We start from the raw sequence: 23,923 nt of genomic DNA on the forward strand, positions 1-23,923 counted from the left end.
ATAATGTTCCATTTTTATTGACTTGGCATGAGATAGATGTTAGTTCAACCTGGTTCGAGGCCAGTTTGTAGTGTTGCTGGATTGTCGTATATTGAGGAATGTTTCTAATATTTTGTCTGTCCCATTTATAGGGACGACAGAACATGGCAAACACAATGTGGATTTTCCAACACCATAAGTTGTCCCCAAATACCACCACATTATGTTAACATATATTTATGTTTTTTATGTTATTTATGTCCATACTGTCCAACCCTATCTTACACTCATCATGCCACTCAAAAAACCCTAGATGTTTGCTGTTTAATATCATCAGCAATCTTTTTTCCTTACTATCTTTTTACTATTTACCTTGATGCTCTTATTCATCTTTGAGATATAGATTCTAAATCTCAGTGGACATACCTGCTAAAGATTAAACAACTGCCTCCATATAATAAAATACTCAACAGTCTTTCCTACATACTATATGCAGTTTGTTGATAACAACAAAATAAGGACACTAAATACTGTTGCTCATTTTTACTTCATCACGCACAGTGAAGCTGTAAGATTTTCTCACATTAATATTTCACTCTTTGTCTTTTCACAGTTGCACAAACATGCCATTTCCAGAGATAGGAAAGGATTTAAAGTGTCCAGCAGATGTCACTATAGACCCACACATGAGTTCCTTGACATGTCCACCTATTTTGTTCTAGTCTGAGGTGAAAAAGAAGGCACAACCTGTGTTTCCACTTTTCATTAACTTATATTCTACTTGTTATTTTGTCTTATAAAACAACTTGCTATGAGCCTGTATCTTGCAAAAATGACTTTGGACACTTCTACTAAAACAACAACAACAACAAAATGAGCTCCTAGATTTAGTACCAGACTAAACAGCTCAAGAGATCATCAGCTGATCAGATCATCAGCTTGAGTAGCGATTCAAAGCTACGGGCACGACCCAGCAGCTCCTTTCACAAGAAAAGCCATGACTCGGACAACACTCTTGTCTTTATACCTTATATTTGATCAACTGGAAGCTGATATCACACCTGTGCATTCCTGTCAAACATGCTCTCATCCTTGTTCAGAGTTGCACTTTTTATGTGAACCTGTTAACTGTTTCTTTATTGGTAAGAACACAAAGCTCTAGACCTTGACCCTCATGGCACTGTAGTCCCTGCTCTTTTGTCTCAATAAGGGTAAATGTATAACATGATTTTAACGAGCTTCGATTGTATTGTTGAGTCAGGAGTTAAAGTTCAGCTCAAATGTGAAAACTTGACACCAAGATTTCGACTCTCAGTCAGTCCTTTCACAAACATTTATTAAACGCGCCTGTTTATAACAGAAGAGACAGATATGTCTCTGAAACCTACACTAACTTTTACATCAGGAAGGATAACAGCATCAACATAGGCATTATAAAAGTACTTATTCTTCTAAAAGAAATGTTGTTTTTTTAGCTTATAACATATAACATTCTTTGAGCCAAGTGCATTTTTAAAAAAGGCAAACCTAACCTAACCTTTTAAAATGTCAAATTTAAAAGGTAATGTGGGTAATTCCAGTCTCTTGCACTCAGTAGAGGGGTGTTGGGGGGGCGGTGATGTCTTCATGGCCTCATTTGGTGAAGCAGAGAAGACCAGTTATTTTGGACCTTATTTACAGCACTGTGAAAAGAGATAGAAAGTGTTCAGAGGGTTCAGTCTGTAATGAGTCAGAGTCAGTACATGAGAAGTATGTTTGTGTGTTTTGTATGTCACCTTTGTGATTCTCCTCCACCGTGAAAACACAGCAAGAAGTGCAGTAAGGCACACCACCACCAACCCTGCTATCATGGGTATCAGTGGGAACTTCATGGTCTTTTCTACAGGTAAGGAAGAAGGTGATCAGCCCACTTTTTCTCACTTTATATCACTAACCTGTTCATTGTCTCATGCACTGATTAAACATAAGAATAGTCAAGGCCACTCAACACAGAGATGTGGCTTCAGCAAAATTGTGCCACACTGATTGTGTGAACTGACCTGTTACTGTGACTTGGAAGCTCATGCTGTGCTCTCCGTACATGGGAGAGTACGCTGTGCACTGATACACGCCTTCATGCAAGCTTTTCTCCACGCTGTTGGTGGTCAGCTGACTTGTAAAGCCATCATTGGTCACCGTGAAGCCACCTGCTAATAGATCCACCGCGCTTCCATTTAGTGTCCACGACACGGATGAAACTGGTGGATTGGCCCAGATATCACACCGCAGGACAAGCACTGAGTCATCTTCCACTGCAACCTCCTCTGACCCAGAGAGCTGTGGGCGGTCTTAAGAGGAACATCACAGAGACAGTTTTAATGAGGCTGAGATTTTGGAAACAAATTTAATAATAAATTTAATTTTTTTTCCCTGACTGATGCAAACATTTCATTTAAAGAGCAGAGTCTAGTACTGCTCTTTCAGATAGCGTTTTTAGCCATGCTAACGTCATTGCTCTGTGGATGGCAGAGTGGGATGTGTGGTATGTCTGCTGGTCCACTGCTTTGTGTCCAGAATGAAATATCTTTGATTGCCATGAAATTAAAGCATTTGACTTTCATCTCTGTACAACATTTGAGATATTTCACTCAAAACCACAAACGTTTGCCATACCTTGTATGACTCAAAAATCAGTAAACCAAAAAACTAGATATTATAGTTACTGGTCTTACTATTAATTCCAGTATTTATTTGAAGGGACTCACGTGTGACATTTAGGGTTACTGAGGCTCTAGCTGTGGCATTTCTGCTCAGGTGGCATGTGAAAGTGGCACCATTATCTTCGTGGACGACAGGGGTAACACACACACTGCTGCGGCCCTTCCTATTTCCTTCTGCCAGACTGACCATAGCACCGTTCCTCAGCCACACCAGCTCTTCATCAGCCTGAGGCTCAGAGCTGCCGCCAGGCTTGCAGAGCAGAGACACGGTCCTGTCCAGCTCTGTCTGTATAACACCCTCACTGCTGACTTCTGGGTCAGACTGGATCGTGACACCTTAAGAAAGTTGAAACTTTAAGGGATCACTAAGCAAAGCAGTGAAAGCTTAGACTGCACAAAAGGGGTGAAAAAAATACACTGTTGGAATAATTTAACTGAAAGTCAGATAAATTGTACGTGACCTGAATTGCAAACCAGACACACTTACCTAATGTCTGGGTTGAACAGTACAGGAGCAAATGAAAAAGAGGGGGGTAGAGCATCAACTTCATTTTACTCTTCCTTGGATTAAACCTGGAAAGAAGGGAAAGATGATCGGAAAGAGCTCTTGTACAGAGTTTACTTAAAATTCTCATTTAATCTAAATTCACCAAAACTTAACTCCTTTCCACAGAAAAAAATCAGTTACAGCTACACAGAATGAGATTTGTTCAGATTAATTATTTTCTGTTGTTTTTGTCAACCTTGTTAGGCTACCAATCACCACCAGACAACAAACAATAATACTATATACTAAAATGTCCAACTGCCCTCTCTTTCATTCTATCAAAATTTCTTTGTGAGCCAAACCTTTCTCCTTTGCCCATCTATGATGCCTAAAACAATCAAATTCAAAAAATAAAAGAGAAAAATAAAACACAAAAAAGCTTCTATTCCTCGGCTGTGTAAAGGATATGTAATGCACGGCAATAAGTAAGCCAAGATAATGAAGCCGTATTTAACACAATTTAAATCCCAGCACATGAGGTGGCAAAAATGCTTGTCAATGCATGTCATCTAAAATTTTATGCACAGTGCTAATGGATTGTGTTTGAGCATCCGTTTGTCACGACATTGCTGTGTGCGTGACAGTTTTGGTAAAACAAGAAAACTTACCATCTGAAATTTGTAGACCAGAGCTGAGATAATTTAAATGCATATTACTATCATATTATCAGGCTTTTTAGAGCAGTTCTACTCATGAATATCAGATCCTATTTAGGATATCTGCAATATCATAATATGAGATCTTTAAGCATTAAATGTCATTGTTTACCACAGCTTTAGTTGCCTCCTTTGTATTCTTTTATGAAGGCATGTGTATGAGGTGTTTTGGGATTTGGAAAGACCTTTACCAAAAAAAAAAACTAGGTTGGTGACCAGACTATTGTGTCCAAGAAAGAAAACCAATTGCTTGTTACATTATGTTCTCTCCAGTGTTTTTTACAAGATTCAGAAAGACTAAATATAGAAAGACCTGTCTGTTAGAGAAGTCCATTTTTCTATAATTGGATAGTTTGTACTGGCTGGCACTTATTACTTGAAGATAATAGCAAAATAATGTGTGATTTCACTTTACTTACAAGAAATCATTAGAGTTACTCTTTCTGACTAGTTATACCAGCAACACAGTACTAATGCTCTCTGGGTAAAATAAACTATACTCATAAAATATGCTATAAAATATACACATAAAATTCAAAGGTTTTGCATTGTGAGATGACTGAGAGGTACTTACCTGGCAATGATTGTCTCTTCCTATTTCTTGTATGGGTTCTGTTGCTGATGTTCCCTGTGTGTGAATATGAAGATGTGGAGGACTGTGTGAATCTTCAGTAGCTCTTATATGCTTCAGAGGCAGGCGAGGGCACTTTTTATTACTTCCCTCACTTGTTTCTAAATGGCTTTCTCATCATTCTACTTGCCTGTTTCTGTCAACGCCCTTTCAATCTTCACACCCATTCTCTCTCTCTCTCTATCTATTTTATTCTTGTGCACTTACAATGTGTAAACACTTTGAAGTTTTCCCTCCCCTAAAAATATGACCCTATAGGTCATCTGTGCAAAGCAGTGGTGTTATGACCCATGGTTACATTTTATTGTTAGGCGACCTCTTGTGGCGGTGGTAATGATTACGGGCACAAAGGAGGAAATCAGGTGGCATTTTATTAAGAGTGGATGGATGGTTCAACAAAACACAGGGCTTAGACTTGGGAGACTGCTCTTTGTTTCTTTTGACCGTGACCGTTGCACAACCTTAACTGTGTGTTTGTTATTGTAGCCATTATGATGAAGGCCTGCCGCTGTAGGGACACTGTTTCATGAGACGCTCCTATGGGTCGCCTCAGAGGGTCAAACAGGGACAAATGGCCTATATGGTCCTTCTGGTTGGAGGACTTGAATGAGTGATAATGTAACTGTAGAATGTGTAAATGAGTAACTGTTTGCTTTGCTAAAAACTTCTCAAGAAATGTCAGTGTGAACACAATGTACACAACTAGTCTCTCCTGTTTATTTTTCCCAAAACATACATTTGAATGACATAATTTAATCATTGGTAAAACATGTAATAGTATTATGCTGAACTTTGGCGTTGGATCTGAATAGAATCATAATCTTTACATTAAATAGTATAAAATCTTTAAGTATAAAGTACAAATGTAGCCACACTTGTACACTGGGCATTTAGCAGCTTTGTTATCAGCTATCAACAAAGCTGATAACAACTTGTTTTTATATCCATACACACATTACACTGGTCTTCGCTTACTGCCAGTTATCTGACATTAACAGGAAAAAATGGAAGAGTGTACAAGGAAACGATCCCTCAGATCCAGTTTTTATTAAGGAGCATCAAACCAGCTTGAACATGGTTTTCTTCTCACATGAGGACATTACAGATAATGTGAATTTGATGTAAAAATACAGTGAAATAAAAAATCACATAAAACTAATTTCATATACAAAGACAGCTGGCAGGCAGAAAAGTTATATGACGTGTTATGACTTTGAAGTTTAAAGAGTAACTGCTTCAACAGTGACTTCCTTCATCAACAAATGTACAGGCCTACATTGTCAGATACGTTAGCAAATTTGCCAATTTGTTATGGGCTTTAAAAACCTGTAACTATTAAAAGCAAATGTGAAATGAATGTGTTTCATTCCTTACATCCACACCCTTGACACTGTAATGACTATAGTCAATAAAAATGTTTTCACAGAAAGAAGTGGCCTAACAGTAAAACGTGACTATGAGTCACGATGAGCTGCTTGCACAAATAACCTATGGTTGTTTTTTTAGGGGATAATGATGATGATGATGATGATGAAGTCAGTCTGGAGTCACATTCCGATATTCACCTCTTTTAGCTCTGCTTTGGATCCCTACCAACTCCTGAGGGAAAGTTCTGGTTCTTTACCTGAGTGGGATGTCACTATTGGATTTGGCATAAGGCTGCCGTTGTACCTGCTTATGGCACTTGTAAACAATATGTCACTCATGTTACACTGTCCTATACAACTTCTTTTATGCACATGGCATACTGATTCTTAGTGACACCAGTTACCATTTGTATTCCATTCCTATTTAAACAGCAGATGCTACTGCACGCCAGCATATCGGATGTGTGCCATTCTTGTTTCACTGTCATGTGACCATTCCAATGTGCCAGTTTGACTAGTGGTTAAGGTAACATATATCCACACGGAAACAGTCTTGGAGACTGACCTGTCGAAAAACAGAGACAAATCAAAAACAAATAGGCCGCCAGCACATTCTGATCAGTTACCAATAATGGTGACAGCTTTCATTACAGCACGAAGCACATTTCAATCTCTGCTTCGCCCCCACTATCTTCACCAGCTATGATTATGTGTCTGTCTTTCCGTTGCTTGGTGCTGCACAGGTAGTGCACAGTGGAGTTTCCGAAACAGCTGCCGAGCCGTAGCCCACCGGAGCTGTGCTCCGCCTCCTCACACCCAAATTCCACCTGTCGGATCGCAAGCGCTGTCAACTGTCACAATTTGGGCTTTAAAAGCTGTTAGACACTGTCTCACGCTGACTAAACAAATGCAGAGTGCATGATTTTCTTTGACATTATTAAATAGCTGTCCCCATCTCACAGCAGCAGGGCCAATAGACGTTACTCCAAACTGACAGAGGGGCTCTGCGCAATTTACGCATATGGCACAGCAGCGATATCTTCATAGATAATCTTCAGACGTGACATTGTGATCTTACTTACAGGTAAGCTTCCTCACACACATTTCAATTATATACAGTGAAATAATTGAGAACATTGGCAACTGTACGTGTGTGTGCAACCGTCCTCCCTCTCTTACCCACTAGAGAGAGGCATTGACCAACTGAAAAACGTTTCATTCAGCTGCAGTTAGTAAATGAGTTTACAAATTATGATTGGAAACATGCAATGAGCTTCATGTTTGAGACTGTCAGTGTCTTTCAGTGTCCTATATGTCTATCTACATCCTTCCTTAGATTCATTTAGTTATTTATGTGTTGTCTGTGCACTCTTAACAAATCGTAACTCAATTTCATTTCATAAGTTGCATGGTTGTTTGATGGTTTTTAAAAAATGTTGCAAGGGGAAATTCATTGGGCGCTTATACATTTAAAAACAAATATTTGGCTCTAAAAGACTAAAAGACCATTTCATGAACAAATGTCTCAACAACATAACTAACCTTAAAATTGGACTATTATGTCCTTACGATAATACCTCCATGGTGGAGTGTCTGTTAATGGTGGATATCTCCTAAAATGTGATTTCTGATTGAGGAAAAAAGAAGCACTTGTATTAGTCATATTCAAACTTTCTACTTCTTTATTTGCACTTGGTAAAATGGACTTTAACCCAAAATGAACAGCAGATTTTTTTTTTTTGTCTGCCACTTTATAACTCTACATTAGAATGAAGGTAGGAGTGAGTTGAAAGCAGTAGACATATCTGACCTTGGTGTCATTGTTGCTGTTATCCAATCAGATTTGGATTTCCTTCTGTCTCAACCAGAGCTAACATTTAAGCTTCTTAAAATGGTAGGTCAGTATTTGCAACCTGTTTTCAGTCTATGACAGGGTTTTTGACTGAGCATAGAAAGTGCCAGTTGTATTAGTCATGCCTCCTTCAAACGCCCTTCTTCCTTTGTCATGTATTTGCATTTGATAAAGGGAATTTTAATGCACTGTAAGCATTAAAATTCACTTCATCAGTTGATCATATTCAGCCTTTGACAGCCTCTTATACACACTCTTTAAAAAAAGTGTATGGTCAATCAGATCAAAGATCAAAGGTCAGCAGCAATTGCACACATAATCGTGGAGGAAGAATGTGCTCTTATGGGATGTTGCACAACTGACTAGTTAGTAACCTATATACTAGACAGATTCACGCAGGAATCTCTTCTCACCGCACACGTGCGCACACACACACCTGAAGTGTCTCCAGCTTTATTGTGTAAGCTGATCACTGTGCTTGTAACTTCTCTCATACTAAAGGTCAATACGTGTTTGATCTTTGCCACAGAAGCTAGCTGAGGGTGCATATGGCCTTGGTGATGTTGATACATGATTCAACTGTGCCTTTCTCGATTCTTTTTTGAAAAGCTAGAGCTAAGTATGTTGAAGACAGGCTGCCTCTAGATGCTGGTGAATAAATTCTTAAGTTACAGAGCTCTGGAGGAGGAAAAATGGATGCGTGCAGGTTAGTTAGTGCATGTGTTTGTTTATGTGTCAACTACATGGGGAGCATGACCCCAGGGATAAAGTCAGAGTCAAAGTACACTCAGAGGTAGATAAGATCAGTGGCTAATTCATGCGCGCGCGCACACACACACACACACACGAATAACAAACAAGAACAAACACAAACATGTACCTGTAGAACCTGTAAGTAATTAATCAAAGCCTTCAGCATTTATGCCATCAGAGCTCTTTGTGTACACTGTACAAACAGGCATTCCTCATCAGATTACTACTGAGCTCTGCAAGACCACACACACACACACACACACACACCAAAGTATGTTAATGAAACATGTTCACAAAGCCCTCACTCACTCACTCACTGTATACACAGTAAAATACAGTATTTCCTCCCTCCCTATCAAGAAACATTCATCAGCCCTGCTTTGACCCTTGTAACAACAGTCACTCCCTCTGTTTTCTTTTCCTCTCTCCTGTATTCGTTCCCTCATCTCCTCCCTCCTCCAAACCACATTATTTAATCAATAACTTTGAAGAAGTGCATGTGTTGTATTTCTAAACCCAGATAGACCAACTGCCCCCTTACCCTTGCTCTCTCTATCCCCACTCCCTCCCTCCCTCCTGCCCTTGTCCTGTAGCTTTTCTCCCTTCTCTCTCTCCCATCTCTCGTCTTTTTCAGTGTTTGAATGGAGAAGCTGGGTTCCCCAGAACCTGCACAGCCCTCGCCGGGTGCAGAGCCCGTTGCTGGGGTTTCTGTTGCCAAGACGGCAGGGGTCGAGGGAGACGAGGCGGTGGCAGCAGTCAGCTCCAAACTGTTTCGGTGTGCATGCGTGAGACGCTGGATACCACTGGCCTACAGAGAGGAACTCTACCAAGTCTTACGACTCACAGGCCCACTGGTGAGTAGGGGAAAGTTGAAGTGTTGGTTGGGGGGCATTGGTATGTTATTCATAAAGTGCCACAACTGTGATGTATTCAGTAACTGTAGTCCTTTGTTGCCACGTTACTGTTGAATGGGCACTGTTACAGAATTTAATCTAATAGTATAACCAGTTAACAGTTTTGAAATGTATGCAGAAGGTGAAATAAAATGGTGTCCATACTGCATGCTAGTGCAAATCAGATTTGTGTGATTTCACAACACTGCTCTCTAACTTGAAACTGCTTTTCTAAGTACAGATAAGCTGTCTGAACCCAGTTAATAGCAATAACTTGCTGCATCAGCCTCACCTGATCAGTGATGGGCTGTTTGGAAATTAGTCCAATCTCTCTGTTTGTTTCTACAGCTGCTGTCTCGGATTCTGAACTTCCTCCTGCCGTTTGTTATCACCATATTCTGTGGTCACATTGGCAATGCAGAACTGGCTGGATACGCTCTTGCCTCAGCGGTACTATATATGCTCTTTTGTTGCATATTGACCAATTACAATCATAAATATAGAAGTATAAATAATTATTAATATAACTAGTATCCCCACCACTCTTACTACCTCTTATACTAAAACTAAAACTACTGCTTCTGCTGCTATTGCTATGACTGCCATTTCTCCTACTGCTCACTATAGGAATATAATAAGTATATTTCTGTGTTTGTGTGCTTGTGCATGCTTGGGGAGTAGTGGACCAACTTGTAATTGCGAGTCGGAGATATTGGGAATTTCTCACACCGACTATGAAAAGTGAAAAGAACTACAGACATGTCAGCAAAGTGTTGGTTGGTAATGCAAAATACAATCCAATATTAACGCTAAAGCAATTGATTCAGCTAATTTTATAAAAGCTATACACTTTCTGTATCTGGTTTCTCTTGGTAACGAACTGCTGCAAAAACATATAACAACAAAAGTAGCAAAATTTAGGCTGTTTATCTGGTGTGACTACATGGTTAGAACTGCCACTCTGGAATAATGCATGGATACTTGATAGTCCAAATAAGGGGTATTTTTCTTGTCCTTCCCATTCAGCCGACATTGCAGGAATGCAGTATTAAGACCTTTGCAAGTGAGTCATCCATCTGTAGTATGTGACCAGGCACTCAATTTCTGGCCACAGGCCACTAATAGTTGGGTAGATACATCAATATTAATTTCTAATTTTTTCGATCTGTATTTTTTTCATGTTTGTCCCAGTATTGGACCTCTTCAAATTCATGGCCACCACCTGTTAGTTTGCTTGGCTGCTCAGTGGTGGTGGCAACAGATGATGTCAACGCATGCCTTAAACTTGGCTTTTCAAATCCTTGGCAAACAGTTGCCAAAACTACACATCCTGCAAACAAAGCAGCATGAAGATCTTTTTCTCCAGTATTTACTCACATTTTTAATTTTTGTTTTTATTTAGGCAGGTTATTTCACTGAGACCTAAGTCTCTTTTGCAAGACCTGAGACTAGCATCAGAGCAAAAGGATATAACAAGAATGTAGTTTAGTCACCCATGGTTGATGCACATAAACATCATCAACCCCATTCTGGCTGCCCATCTTGATCTGCAAAAGTATCTGGCTCTCTTTGGCAAGCTACATGTTGAACTCTTTTCACCAGACACTAATTTACTTTGGCTGTTTGCCATTTGGTGCTTGGCAGATAGCATAAAGTTTGCATGGGTGAGCGTGTGTGTTGGGAGAGGGTACCCACAGTTCACATGGGGGAATCATGAAAGCTGTTGGCAGAGAACTACATGGACCTGCAAATCAAATCAGCGGGTTGAAATTGGCTGAAAGCAAGAACAAAGCTGCAGTCTGGGATGTTGATTCTCAGTGGGATAGACCGTATCAACCCTTGCACATTACAGGTGCAATTTAATTCAGTGTTAATATCAAGACTTCTCACAACCCCAGTCTACCGTTGAGCTCTGACTGAGCAGACCTAGAAAAAGATCTCGACACATCCAACAGATTAAACCTGATTAACAGACAAGGCACAAACAAACTGCTTCTGTGCACAGGTGTTAAAGCCTATGGGTGAACCTATGCTTGACTGTAACTTAGCAACCATCCAGTTTCCACAGAACAAACAAATCCTGTGTGGCTAGCTGAGCTTATCACATGAAACATGAAAGAAAGAGGCTCGAGAGAAATGTGGATCAAAATGCAACAAAGTTCCCGTACTGTTGGACTTGAATCTGGGATGTTGTAAATTATGGTCAGTGCCCTAAACACCTATTCAACCACGGGACCCCAAAAGTTGTCCAATTATATCTAGTCATTGGCACCACTGAGCTTTGTAACTCCAAATGCTGAATTGAGCTGGAGTGGTGTACCCCTGACAGTCTGCACAACAGCTGCAGACAAGCTTTGATGTCACTTTCTGAAAGCTGTCAAAGACTTGACAGCTCTTCCACTATCAAAACTATTGCCACAACAGCAGTTTGTCTGGCTTCTGATAGACAAGCCTGAATTCTGGAAGATTTGAGTGAGTAAGTACAGATTGCAGCCCTTGCTGACACGGTGGAGTGCCCTTTACTTCCAACTGATTGTAAACTCTAATGTGGATATGTGCTGGACAAATTGGACAGTGTGAAAAATAGCAAACTCTCTGGATTCAGCCATGAAATCCTAAAAAGACTTTTTGACAATTACATGGGGATTTGATGTATAAAATAAAGTGTTCTCTACCTATAGACCGCACATACAATAGACAGTCTTCTTTAAAGCAGTCACAGCGTTAGCTGAGATCCAGGATCGGTCTCATATCTCCATTTTTCTTGGGTACAATAGAATGAACAGAGTACAGGCCCTCTACCTTGATTTTGGACAACAGAAATAGCTTCTTCTTGAGTATCCTGGCACAGGGCATCCATGGCCATTTGTGAGATCATAATGGACTGAGGTAGGACACACTGACACCATAGTGAATAAGCCAGTCAAAATGCCCCATGTGTCTAGACTATTCACTCCTGTAAAGTTTGTGTTGAGTCATGAAAATACCAAAAATAGTATGTGCACAAAATAAATAGTGATTTGCTTGAAAACTCTCTGCCACTGGCCATCTTTAAAATGGAGCCCATCATTACTCAGAGTAGGTAAAACATAATGGGCAGACAGAGCCCCTTCCTACTCACTGGTTCAGCCTTTCGATGAAATGGCAGCATATGAGCATCAAGAACAGCTTTTGCCCTGTTGCTGTGTGTGAGATGCTTTTTTCTGGAATCAGTCCCCTACATTAGTTGCTGAAACAGCTGAAGTGTAGGAAAGCTGGGTGTCCAGATATCATATTAAAGTATGTATTTCTTTAATGTGGACAATGACTAAAAGATATTTTTTATAACTAAAAATTAATTTGCAGTTTTTGTTTTGTAATTTGTTTGTATTTGATCTTCCGCCCCACAGATCATTAATGTTACCACAACTGCTACAGGCTATGGCCTTGCTATGGCTTGTGACACACTGATTTCTCAGGTGAGAAAAAAGACCTTTTTTGCACCTCATTGTCATGGTGTGTTTGAACCTATGTAATCAGGTTCAGTTCTCATTTGTCTCATTTATGTTTTGCAGACATTCGGCAGCAAGAACATGAAACGTGTGGGGGTAATTCTCCAGCGGAGTTCACTCATCTTGCTGCTGTTTTGTCTGCCTTGTTGGGCTCTTCTCATCAACTCTCATAACTTACTACTCATCATGCACCAAGAAGATGAGGTGGCGAGGTACCTCCACTGTTTATGAAACTGATGTATTGTCTTTAAATTGTGTTGAGGATAAACTGTTGGTCAAATTGTTTAAGGAAACAAACAAGGCCCATATCTTTATCTTTAGTACCATGGCTGCAGGATTACCAGCAACTATATTATCAGTGTATAAGGTTCTTCCAGTTCACTGTGTACAGAAGTATTCAGTATGGGTGTGCTTAAGTTCAGCTTTGTATGTACATATATGTAGGTATGTGTATAGACCTACAAATTTTGTTCATGTGTACCGGTAGTTTCCCTACACTTACATCACATCTTTTTATTTTATATTGAGGAACTGAGGCTATAAAGCAGAAAGTTAATGTAAACAGACACATAGTTTTGACATAGACTTGCAAAAACAGGTGCATGTCTGAGCAGAGAGGGAATAATTGTCACTGTTTGCTGTACTAAATTAATGTTACTCTGTTTTCCTCTAGAATTGCCCATCTCTACGTGATGGCTTTTCTACCAGCTGTTCCAGTGAGTGCTCTAAACTGAAACACTCCCCAGAGCCTGAAAAATAGTGTTCTCCCAGTGGGGGAAATAAAATCTTTACTGCCTCATTCAATATATGTCACATGATGCAATATTCTGCAGTTACTTGCACTACAGTATAGGTGCATTAGGACAGGAAGAGTAGGCCCTGTATTACAAACAAAAAGAAAGTTCCAGAGTTGTTTAGTTAAATACCAAACAGCAGTACTCCCTGGCCTCATTCGCAAGCCATGGAGTGTGTTAACATGCACTCTATAACCTGACAACCTGACAAAGTTTTGCTTAAGGGTTTACAGTGACTGAAATTCAACAATAACCTGAATTCAAAAGACTTTTTGGATGTTACTTGAAGGATGTGAGGTAGCAGACAGGAAATATCTTTAGAATTATAACATAAATGCAGAAATACAAAATGATTACAGAAAAATGTTTTTTTCTGTTGAATTGATTTGATCAATTCACATTTTCACTGCTACTAGCCATGTCACTGTCTGTGTAGAAAATAATCCTGTTGAATTCCATTCTCCCCATAACCCTTCTGGTGCATACAATAAAAGCAATTAAAGGAAAGCATGAACAGCTGCACCTTGCAATAAAGGGCATAAAAACAGTAGTGCGTGTTTCCGGACAAATGAATGCATTGAGATACCAGTAAAGTCTGGAGACTGGAAATTTTCCATGCTTCCAACAAAATTGTATAAATGCCACAGTGATTCAAAAGCAACACAAGTAATCCACCTCTGTCCATTATCTTGTTTTCACTCCAGTTAACTCCTTAGTTTGACTGAGATAATCCAGTTTAAGTGTTTGTCAGTTGCTCTAATTGGTCTAAGTATTACTTGTGTTTTCATCAAATTATTAGCATGCATGCTATCCCTGTTTGCAGACAACATATCAATATTTGGAAATACATGAGTATCATAGTGCCAATATAGATAGTGATTGCATAGCTAAATCATTTTTCATCATCATAAATCAAAGTTATGCTTGAGAGCCTTGGCTGTCTGGTATCTAAGAGGTGTGCCAGTTCTATTCTGTAAACTCTTCTCTTTGTCTCTCCCTGTCACAGGCTATGTTCCTGCACCAGCTGCAGGTTGCCTACCTACAAAATCAAGTAAGTTTGTAAGAGGAAACAGGAGCGCCTCTCACTTCTCCCTTGCCATGAAATTTGATTTAGACATTCACGGCCCACCCAGGAGGAAGTACAATAACTTTGGTGATTTCTTAAAGTTGCCACCATCAGGTCAAAATTGAAATGTGTCCATTACTTTGGTTTATGGCTAATTATCTGCAAATCTAATGACATTCCCATCAGCCTCAGCTGTACTACTTATGTTAAGTGCTAATTTGCAAATGTAAGTATGCAAACATGCTAAACTAGTGTAACATTATACCTGCAAAACAGATGCATGTTAGCACTTCCATTGTGAGTACATTAGCATGCTGATATTAGCCTTTAGCTCAAAGCACCCCTGCACCTAAGTGCAGCTAACATGACTGTCGCCTCTTTATCTCTTTGCCACTGGAGTGATGTCTTTTTCCTGAATTTTGCTTTGGGGAAAAAATGAAAATCAAGTTAAGTTTTAGTTGGTCTAGAACTTTATTCATGCGATTTGAATATTACCTCCACAGATTAGCTGATTGTGGATGTCTTTTTTCTTTGGCAGGGCATTATCCTGCCTCAGATGTACACAGCAGCAGCAGCAAACGTTCTTAATTTGGGGGTCAACTACGTCTTAATCTTAAGCCTCAAGTTGGGTGTCATGTAAGTGTGTCGTGCTGCTTCCCCTTATCGTTTCATTTTTATGGACTTTGTGTAACTTGATAGGGTGCATGCATCAGAAACTATGACCAATAAAATAAAGATAAGCCTCTATAGCATTTGAAGCAGCGAAACTTTTTATCTCTCCTCTGATCATTTCACCGTTGTCCAGACAGGAGAGGGTTGGGGGCTGATGAATAGCCAGGAATTTGGAAAGAAGGGGACAGGAGGTCAGAGAGCTCATTATGCATGTTAATCTATCTAAGAAGAATGATTTGTTTTTTTGTTAAAATAAGGTCAGCCGTACACAGATGTTTATTATCTTTGCACTTCATTTACAGAGGGGGGCAGTTTAGGGTAAAGAAAGAAGGGAGAGATGTGACAGGATTTGATCTTGGTCCAGCTGGAAAAACATCTGATACAACATGCAAACGACTTAACCCATCGGGCCTCTGTCCTCTGTCCTTCCTCTCCCATATCAAGCATGGATTCCTGCTAGTTTTCAAGGGTCAGACCCTTAGACATCAAGTGTCCTCAAACCACAATGTACTTTTCACTGTCTTGATGCAGACCCACTCTGACTAAGAGAGGAATACATTCACAATTAAAGTACATCTCACAAAATATAAAGATGTTCTCTCGTGTATTTTCAGTGGATCAGCAATTGCTAACAGCCTCTCTCAGATCACCATCTGCCTGCTGTTGTTTGGCTACATCAGATGGAAGAAACTCCATCAGCAGACGTGGGGAGGTGAGGTGTACACACAAATGTGAATATCAAATACTAAATGACCACATCACAGTATCTGCTACTCATCTAGGCCTAAAGGTAAATGATGCATGTAAACAGTATTGTCTTCAGTAATTGTTCCAGGCCATATTGACTGTAGTTCTCTGTGAAACTTTCTGCAGGCTGGTCCACTGACTGTTTACAGGAATGGGGCTCCTTTATGAAGCTGGCTGTTCCCAGTGCATTCATGGTCTGCTTTGAATGGTGGATATGGGAGGTCGGCGGTTTCCTTGCTGGTCAGTGTTGGACTGTTTTTGACACACTTTGACACATTTCCTACTTGTAATTGGAATTAGAGCTTTCTATTTTTAGTCTAAATGAAAATGTGAGACTTTGACACTGGGGCCACATTTCCAGTAACTATGATAATAAATAACCATTCTTATTTTCCCAGATTAAATTCTGGGTATAAATATTAATGCTTCTCCGCCAGCAGTATGTGATTCATCTAAAATTAAGAGAATAATGTAGAAGCACTATATGTGTGCCATGTAAATAAAATCTGACCTTATAACATCTTTTCCTTCTGACATCTATTTGACCTGTCAGATGAATAAACCAGCACCATGCTGGGTGCAGTTTCATTACTATGTTTAGTCAAAATTTGTGCTGAGTTTCTTTTAGGCATGGAGGGAAAGTCTTTGTAAATTTCTGAATCTGATTTTTATCATATCAGGTGTACTTGGTGAGGTGGATCTTGCTGCTCAGCATGTGTTGGTGGAAGTAGGAGCCATAACATATATGGTGTGTATCACTCATTTGTGCACTGTATGATTTATGTACACATTATTATTGAATAATAATTCAGCATTTTGTGAAATATACTTATTCACTTAAGAAGATAAATACCACTCTCATGTTTGTATGTTAAGTAAGGACCTAGATCCAGGAGGGAGTTAGCTTAGCTTTGCTTAAAACAGCTTAAACTGTTTTAAGCAACAGTTTTATAAACTGTTTATAATCAAGAAATAATATTAAAAAACAAACAAACAAATAAACAAACAAACAAGCAAGCAAGCAAGCAAGCAAGCAAACAAACAAACAAACAAACAAACAAACAAACAAACAAACAAACAACAACAACACACTGCTCCTTCTAAAATCCCAGATTGTTGTTTTTACATTTCTGTTTATGGATGATTTAACAAATGAAACAACTTGTGAGTGTTAGAGGTGCTGGTAAGTGTAATTTTGAACTTTGGAGATCCTCGGGCTAATTTCACCCCCCTGCTTCCAGTGTTTATGCTAAGATAAGCTAAATACCTCTGGGCTCCATCTTTGTATTTCTCTAACTGAAAGTAATATGGGGTCTTTGCAGTTCCCTTTAGGTATCCATGCAGCTGCCTGTGTTCGTGTTGGCAATGCTCTGGGGGCCGGGAACACATCCAGGGCCATTGTCACCTGCAAAGTGGCCTTGGTTCTCTCAGGTATGAAGACACACATACATGTAACATACATACATGTAAAGACAAACATGGATGATTAAAACAATTTATACTATGGCCAGGTGTATTAATTTTGAATAGTACACTATAACTAGACACCTCTTATGTACTGTAGGTGTTTGACTTAGTTAAAGAGCTCAGAGCATGTGTTGATTATGTGAGCACAAAAAAAGAAAAACTTAAATACAATGAACAACAATGCAGCTTTATTTTTTACGTGTTTATCATTTGTGTGAATCTGGAAGGCATATTTTATACCTTATGTAACATCTTCGGTATAGGAGTGCTTGCTGTGTTCCAGGGTATCGTCATTGCTAGCTGTAAGTCCGTCGCTGGCTACATATTTACCTCGGATGAGTGAGTTTCACATTAACACACATTTATTCTTGTACCATGAAAAGGCAGCTCTGTTTCTGATGATCTTCTTCTATTGTCTGTAGCAACATTGTGGAGATTGTCTCAGAGAACCTCACAGTCTACATATTTCTACAGTTTCTTGATGCACTTCTGGTATGTTGTTGCAGAGCAGAACAAGTGTTCTTGTCTAATTTTAACATGAGCCCTTGTGATGAATAGTATACACAGAGGTGTTAGCTTTTTTGTTGAATAAATGTCTTTTTTTCTCTCTGTTTCAATCTGTGTGTGTTTTCAGTGTGTCTGCTCAGGGATTCTTGTAGGAGCTGGGATGCAGAAAATTGCCGCCTTGTCTAACCTGGTGTGTTACTACTGCATTGGTCTGCCCGTGGGAATAGCTCTGATGTTTGCTGCCCAGCTCAGAATATTAGGTAATACTTTTCATCCCACTCCAATTTTTTTTTTTTTTTAACATATGCAGTAGTATTCCACAAGACCTATAAACAGACTTTTTTGCAACCCCATTTTCACATCGGGTGAAGTCAGTGTAAACAAGCAGGTATACCAAAGGTCAAACACTAATTTCGGTTAACTTCAAGTGGATGGGGGAACACTGACCTTGTGGACACAGTGACCACAAGATGAACGTTTCACATTGACATTATTTTGTTCATAAATTCAACAGTTGTTGAACAGTTGATCAGTGAGCTGGCACCTTTAAAGTATGCCAGCAGAAGTTAGAAATGAAGTAGTGTGTCTATATTTAAATCCAGGTTCATTAGTTAGGCCCACAAACCCACTGGGTCCTGCTGCACCAGCCATTCCTTAATTTCCTTCCCTGCAGCCTGCCATTGACCCCCTGCCAGAGTGGCGCTCTTTACTGTCCACTCCAAGTGTGCATGTATTGATAAATGCTCGCACGCACACAGTCACCCAATGTGCATCAAAGCTCTGACCTTGTGAGGTGTGTATCTTTGTGCACTGAAAAAAATGCTTCATTGAATTTACTCAATTTTAATGTTGAAAGTGGTTGCACGCAATACATTCATCTAAATCTAGGCATATTTTTTAAGTTGGCTGTACTAGTAAATAAATTATATAAGCACTTTCGGCACGAAAATTCTGAGTATTTGTTACTTTTTTGTATTTCCTTAGTAATTCTACCTAAACCCATGTTTAATTTACTTAAATTCATTATGTAATTCATATATTGTGGTTACATAATTTGTTATTGTGCTTTAAATTAAATTGTTTTATTTTACATTACGTAAAATATGTTAATTCAATTCACAATTTTATTTAAAACAATAAAAATGCATATGTAGATGTGGGGGTGGCCGAGAGACCCGGTATACAACAATGAGTTTGGCAGTCTGGAGAAATTCCCAATTCCATTTTATTTGACAAAATTAGAGTCTTGTTAAAAAATGCACATTGGGCCAACCAGAAAGATAAAAGTAAGCAAAGAAGAGGGAAAAAAATTCTCACAGGGAGACCCCGTGCACTAAAGTAAGGCACATGTGCTACACATGTGCCTTACATGTGCTCTTTCTCAGGTAGATTTTATCAGAATGTTGATCCTGGTGTGAACTGCTGGTGGTGATGTGTGTGGTATGAACATTTGGAGGGGGGGTGAAGGAGAGAAGTCACACTGTGATCGTGTATTTGATTTATTGAATTTAAATTTTGTTGACCTGTCTCCTTTGTTGCACTTCTTCCTCTGTCAGACCAGGAACAGCCAAACCTGAGCTGGAGCCGTCCATTTGGTTAAATAGGGGGGTTCACGGGGGAAGAAACCAAGTGTGGTAGAGTGGGAGGGGTGTTTTATCTTTTGTGGTGAAATGACCTGTATAAGTATCTTGTTTAAAAAGAAATAAGTATTTTTAAAGTAAGTTTAACTGAACTTCTACTTGATAATGTTATTTAGTATTGGGATTATTGTAAGGGTGCTGGAAGAGATAATTGATATTGATTTCTTGGTGCAGTCCACCAGTATAAAAGTGAGGAGGCTGTGGTGGCCGGAGCCTAAAGGAGAGAAGCACAGCTCCTGAACACAACTCCAGATTGTAGCTCCTGCCATGGGCCCAAACTTTAAGGGTATAACCAGAAAGGCAGTTTAGAGTGAATTCTTTTGTTCTGTATTATTTTGATTCTTCTTGAGAAGTGCTCTTGAGAATTTCTTCCCCCCTTTTTGATTATCTTTCTGGTTGGCCCAATGTGCATTTTTTACTGTGGAGTTTTTGAACAAGACTCCATTTTATTTTCAAATAAAATGGAATTGGGAATTGCTCCAGACTGCCACAACTCATTGTTGTATACCGGGTTTCTCGGCCACCCCCACATCTACATATGCATTTTGATTGTTTTACATAAAATTGTGAATTGAATCAAAATAGGGTGGCACGGTGGTGCAGTGGTTAGCACTGTCGCCTCACAGCAAGAGGGTTCCAGGTTCGAACCCCTTCTGTGTGGAGTTTGCATGTCCTCCCTGTGCCTGCGTGGGTTACATATGTTGAATAAAACAATTTAATTTAACCACAATATGTGAATTACATAATGAATTTAAGTAAATTGAACATGCGCTTAGTTAGAATTACTAAGGAAATCAGAGTAACAAATACTCAGAATTTTTGTGCTGAAACTACTTACATAATTTATTTGAAATTACTCAAAAATATTAAGTACAGCCAACTTAAAAAATATGTCTAGATTTAGATGAGTGTATTGCGTGCAACCACTTTCAATATTAAAATTGAGTAAATTCAACAAAACATTTTTTTCAGTGGAAGAACTTTGTCACAAGCAGCCAGATTGTGTGGCTCTTTGGAAATAAACTTGATATGAGTCTTTTTAGGGTGGACTGAATTAATCCAGTTTGTAATAGTAATAGTCAAATTAAGGACTTCCAAAGATAGTTCAGAGTTTAATAATAATGCAAAGGTGGCTCTGATTTAACATGCAGATATGCAATATGTTTGGAGTTCAGTGTACGTGAGTGAGTACTGCTTTTAGCAATCCTTCTCTTTTTGACCATATTCATGCCGTGAGTGTAGGGATGGCATTGTTGGTTGGTCAGTCCAACATTTGATCCAGACTAAAATACCATAAAATTTGGTTATCCAATTGTTTGCAGGTATGTTTGAAATGAATCAACTGTAGACCTTTGTTTAAAGCATGTGTCTTTCTGTCTCTCCTGTTAGGCTTGTGGGTGGGTCTCTCTATATCTGTTTTCCTTGAGATGGGTTTCTTTCTCGTTCTAATCTTCAAACTCAATTGGAAGAAAGTCACACACAAGGTATGATCTTCTTATTTTCCTGTAAAACTGAGGCATTTAAACCTTCCCAAAAAGGACTAAAAACAATAGAGCAATAGAGTGCCACCAGCCTGCAGTTCCATCATGCATAACAATATACCTGTTTTTCTTATGTGTTTTATAAATCTCACTCTAATGTATTTTCAGGCTCAGCTGCGAGCTGGAAAGAAAGTGGTAGTGATACCAAAACGTCCTGCTAGCACAGTGCTGACTGAAGCAATGGTGCCTGACGTCTCTGAAAGCTCTAACACAGTAAGTGCATATGTACAAAATGTGCTGTGTAGCTAAGCAGCTTGTTCTCACTGCTTGGTTTGTGTTAGTTTTATCACACTTGAGTAACTCACATACTGATTAACAGCAGCATCTATGCACCCTCAAGGCCCAGTTGGACAGTGAAGAAGTTCTTAAATCAGATGGCTACAGTCCAGTCAGCACCCAGGATCAGGAGCTGAAAGCAGGTCACGAGTCCGAAGGCAACAACACTACTACAGGAACTACTGAGGGGGATGCTGAGCAGAGCAAAAATACTATAAACACCAAACCTGAAGCCCTGCTTTCTGTCACTCAGCTAATCTTGCGTCGGGGACTCACCTTCTTGGTTTTAGTCCTTCTTTTGGCCATTGGTGTCGCTTTCCACATTGCTTTCCCTGCACCGGAGCCCTCTGCTCAGAGCCGGGCTAACTTTACCCTGAACTGGACCAATGCCTCCACTCCTACGCCACTCGCTCCTTTGGACCTGACTCCATACCTCTGATCTACCTTTGACCCCTGAATGTCGACACCTAGCGGCCGAACACAGTTCTCACAAATGGACAATTCATTCCTGGAGAGAAAAGTGTTCTTTCATAGTTGCACATCTTCTCATAAGCCTGGGTTGTTATTTTGTAAAACTACAACCTGACATGATCAGATCATGTTTTAACCTTCTCAGCCAGAGATGCTCAACTGGGACAAGACACATTACAAATCTGTTATTATGAGACCACGTGGGCACCAAGGAACAGATGTTTTTCCTCTGATAGCTTTTGATTTTGGAACTTATTGATTGTATTGATTTACATGTTGCACTGTGACATATTTCTTCTTTCTTACTGACCTTAAATCTCTTTTTCACATTTTAACTTTAAGATTGACTGTAAATATGTGATGTAAAATTTACATGTAAACATGTAAATATGTACTCCATTATGTGAGCAGGCTATGTATTACTGCATTGTCATTCCTGATAGCTTCAGGACAGAGGTGATTAATAAATAATAAGCTAGTTATTTTTTTACTGTATATATAGGACCAATAATGTAATGAACTGTGTTAGCATCCTTATCAATAAAAATGACTTTAAACATGTCTCACAGTAAAATCAAACACAGGGGTGATCAGATATTTTGGACTCCAAAAGCAAAAAATACATTATTCCCCCAAGAAATTTGCATTAAGTAGTCTGAACTCTTATATTCTTGTTCTTGTAAATATGCACTTGAAGGAATCCAAACTGTATTGCCAAAGATCCAAAAATTAAACCACCAATTATTGAGGTCCTGCTATTGACGTTGTAGCATCCAATGGCTGCTAGACTAATGGGCAGAAAATGCTACCGTTACTCTTATCAAAGTGTATATGTATTGTGTAAATAAAACAGTACCAAACAAGTACTAAACACAGATTTAAATTTCATCACATTACTTTAAAAAAATGTTGCTGAGATTTACAGATATCAGTAAGTAAAAGTTCCGGTGTGAGGGAACTAAGACAAGCCCCACTTGTTGTTTTATTTAAATTGGAAGAGTTCATACTATTATATATTATGAGTTTTTAATTTTTTTTTTAGGTGTAGACACCTAAACCGCACTTTAATATGAGACTCCTTAGGCTATTTGTTAAAGAAGGTGTTCTATAATGAGTTTGGATAGGGTGGGTACTCATGAAGTTACTACTGTTGCTGTAGTTCTTATATGAACTCAAAACATGGTTTAGTTACTCAGTGTGATGGAAACTGGCCTCGTTTAATTACTGAGTCATGATAAAATAATGATTTAGCCACTGTTTTTCACAGTCATACAAGGCTTCTGCCCTTCAATATGGCACTTAATGTTAAATGGCGACGTCACTGCCAGAACTCAGTAAATGATGTCAAACCATGCACCTCAGTGATTGGTCAGAGGCAATCAGTGCTGAAGATTGATTTTCTGTTTTCATCTAGGAGAAGAGGCAATCACTGATTTCTGTTACATAATGTATATGTTATGTAACAGAAATGTCATTGTAGAAATTGTTGTCTCCACATTAATAGTGGTATGTATTAGTGCATGTTTGACATAAAGTTTGCTTAAAAGGTTAAAAACCTTGAAAGAAAAATCAATTTCTCCACTGATGAGAGCAACTCTGTCAAAGATCAGCACCGTCATTGCTCTTTTGTGATTTCCACTTCCACACTTCAGTCTGGAAAGGCTTCACATATTAGTATTTGCGCATACGCAGTAGCCAATAGTTGTGGACTTTGTTAGTAATAGCCAATATTATTAACTGCAGCCATAATTTAAGTTTTGGGTATGTCATTGTACTGCATGGCAACACAAACAAGAAGTTAATATGAGATTCTTCAAGCTACTGTATCACAAGGTCTAGTCGAACGATACTGACAGCAAATTTTTACATAGTCA

At 39.1% G+C, this 23,923-nt stretch overlaps 2 protein-coding genes across 4 annotated transcripts; one reads left to right on the forward strand and one right to left on the reverse strand.

Moving 5' to 3' along the window:
• Positions 1–1,582: 1,582 nt before the first annotated feature.
• On the reverse strand, positions 1,583–4,592 carry tmigd1 (transmembrane and immunoglobulin domain containing 1). The gene is made up of 6 exons (XM_041052217.1): positions 4,456–4,592; positions 3,166–3,251; positions 2,724–3,014; positions 2,019–2,306; positions 1,755–1,858; positions 1,583–1,661 (listed from the first exon to the last, which is right to left on the reverse strand). The coding sequence occupies exons 2-6, from the start codon at positions 3,227–3,229 to the stop codon at positions 1,650–1,652; spliced, it is 759 nt and encodes a 252-aa protein (XP_040908151.1). The 5' UTR covers positions 3,230–3,251; positions 4,456–4,592; the 3' UTR covers positions 1,583–1,649.
• Positions 4,593–9,016: 4,424 nt separating this feature from the next.
• Positions 9,017–22,814, forward strand: slc47a1 (solute carrier family 47 member 1). 3 transcript variants are annotated; one of them, XM_041052214.1, is made up of 17 exons: positions 9,017–9,338; positions 9,726–9,827; positions 12,767–12,835; positions 12,932–13,080; positions 13,542–13,584; positions 14,669–14,713; positions 15,267–15,364; positions 16,015–16,112; positions 16,274–16,387; positions 16,828–16,895; positions 17,470–17,578; positions 17,878–17,953; positions 18,037–18,106; positions 18,249–18,381; positions 21,151–21,245; positions 21,411–21,515; positions 21,625–22,814. In XM_041052214.1, the coding sequence occupies exons 1-17, from the start codon at positions 9,126–9,128 to the stop codon at positions 22,015–22,017; spliced, it is 1,980 nt and encodes a 659-aa protein (XP_040908148.1). In that variant the 5' UTR covers positions 9,017–9,125; the 3' UTR covers positions 22,018–22,814. The 3 variants fall into 3 exon arrangements, with proteins under 3 accessions (XP_040908148.1, XP_040908149.1, XP_040908147.1); XM_041052215.1 differs by having other exon boundaries at positions 21,643–22,814; XM_041052213.1 differs by having other exon boundaries at positions 21,622–22,813.
• Positions 22,815–23,923: the final 1,109 nt, after the last annotated feature.

This window comes from Toxotes jaculatrix, chromosome 12 (assembly GCF_017976425.1).
Source record: "Toxotes jaculatrix isolate fToxJac2 chromosome 12, fToxJac2.pri, whole genome shotgun sequence".
In the NCBI taxonomy this organism is placed as follows: domain Eukaryota; kingdom Metazoa; phylum Chordata; class Actinopteri; family Toxotidae; genus Toxotes; species Toxotes jaculatrix.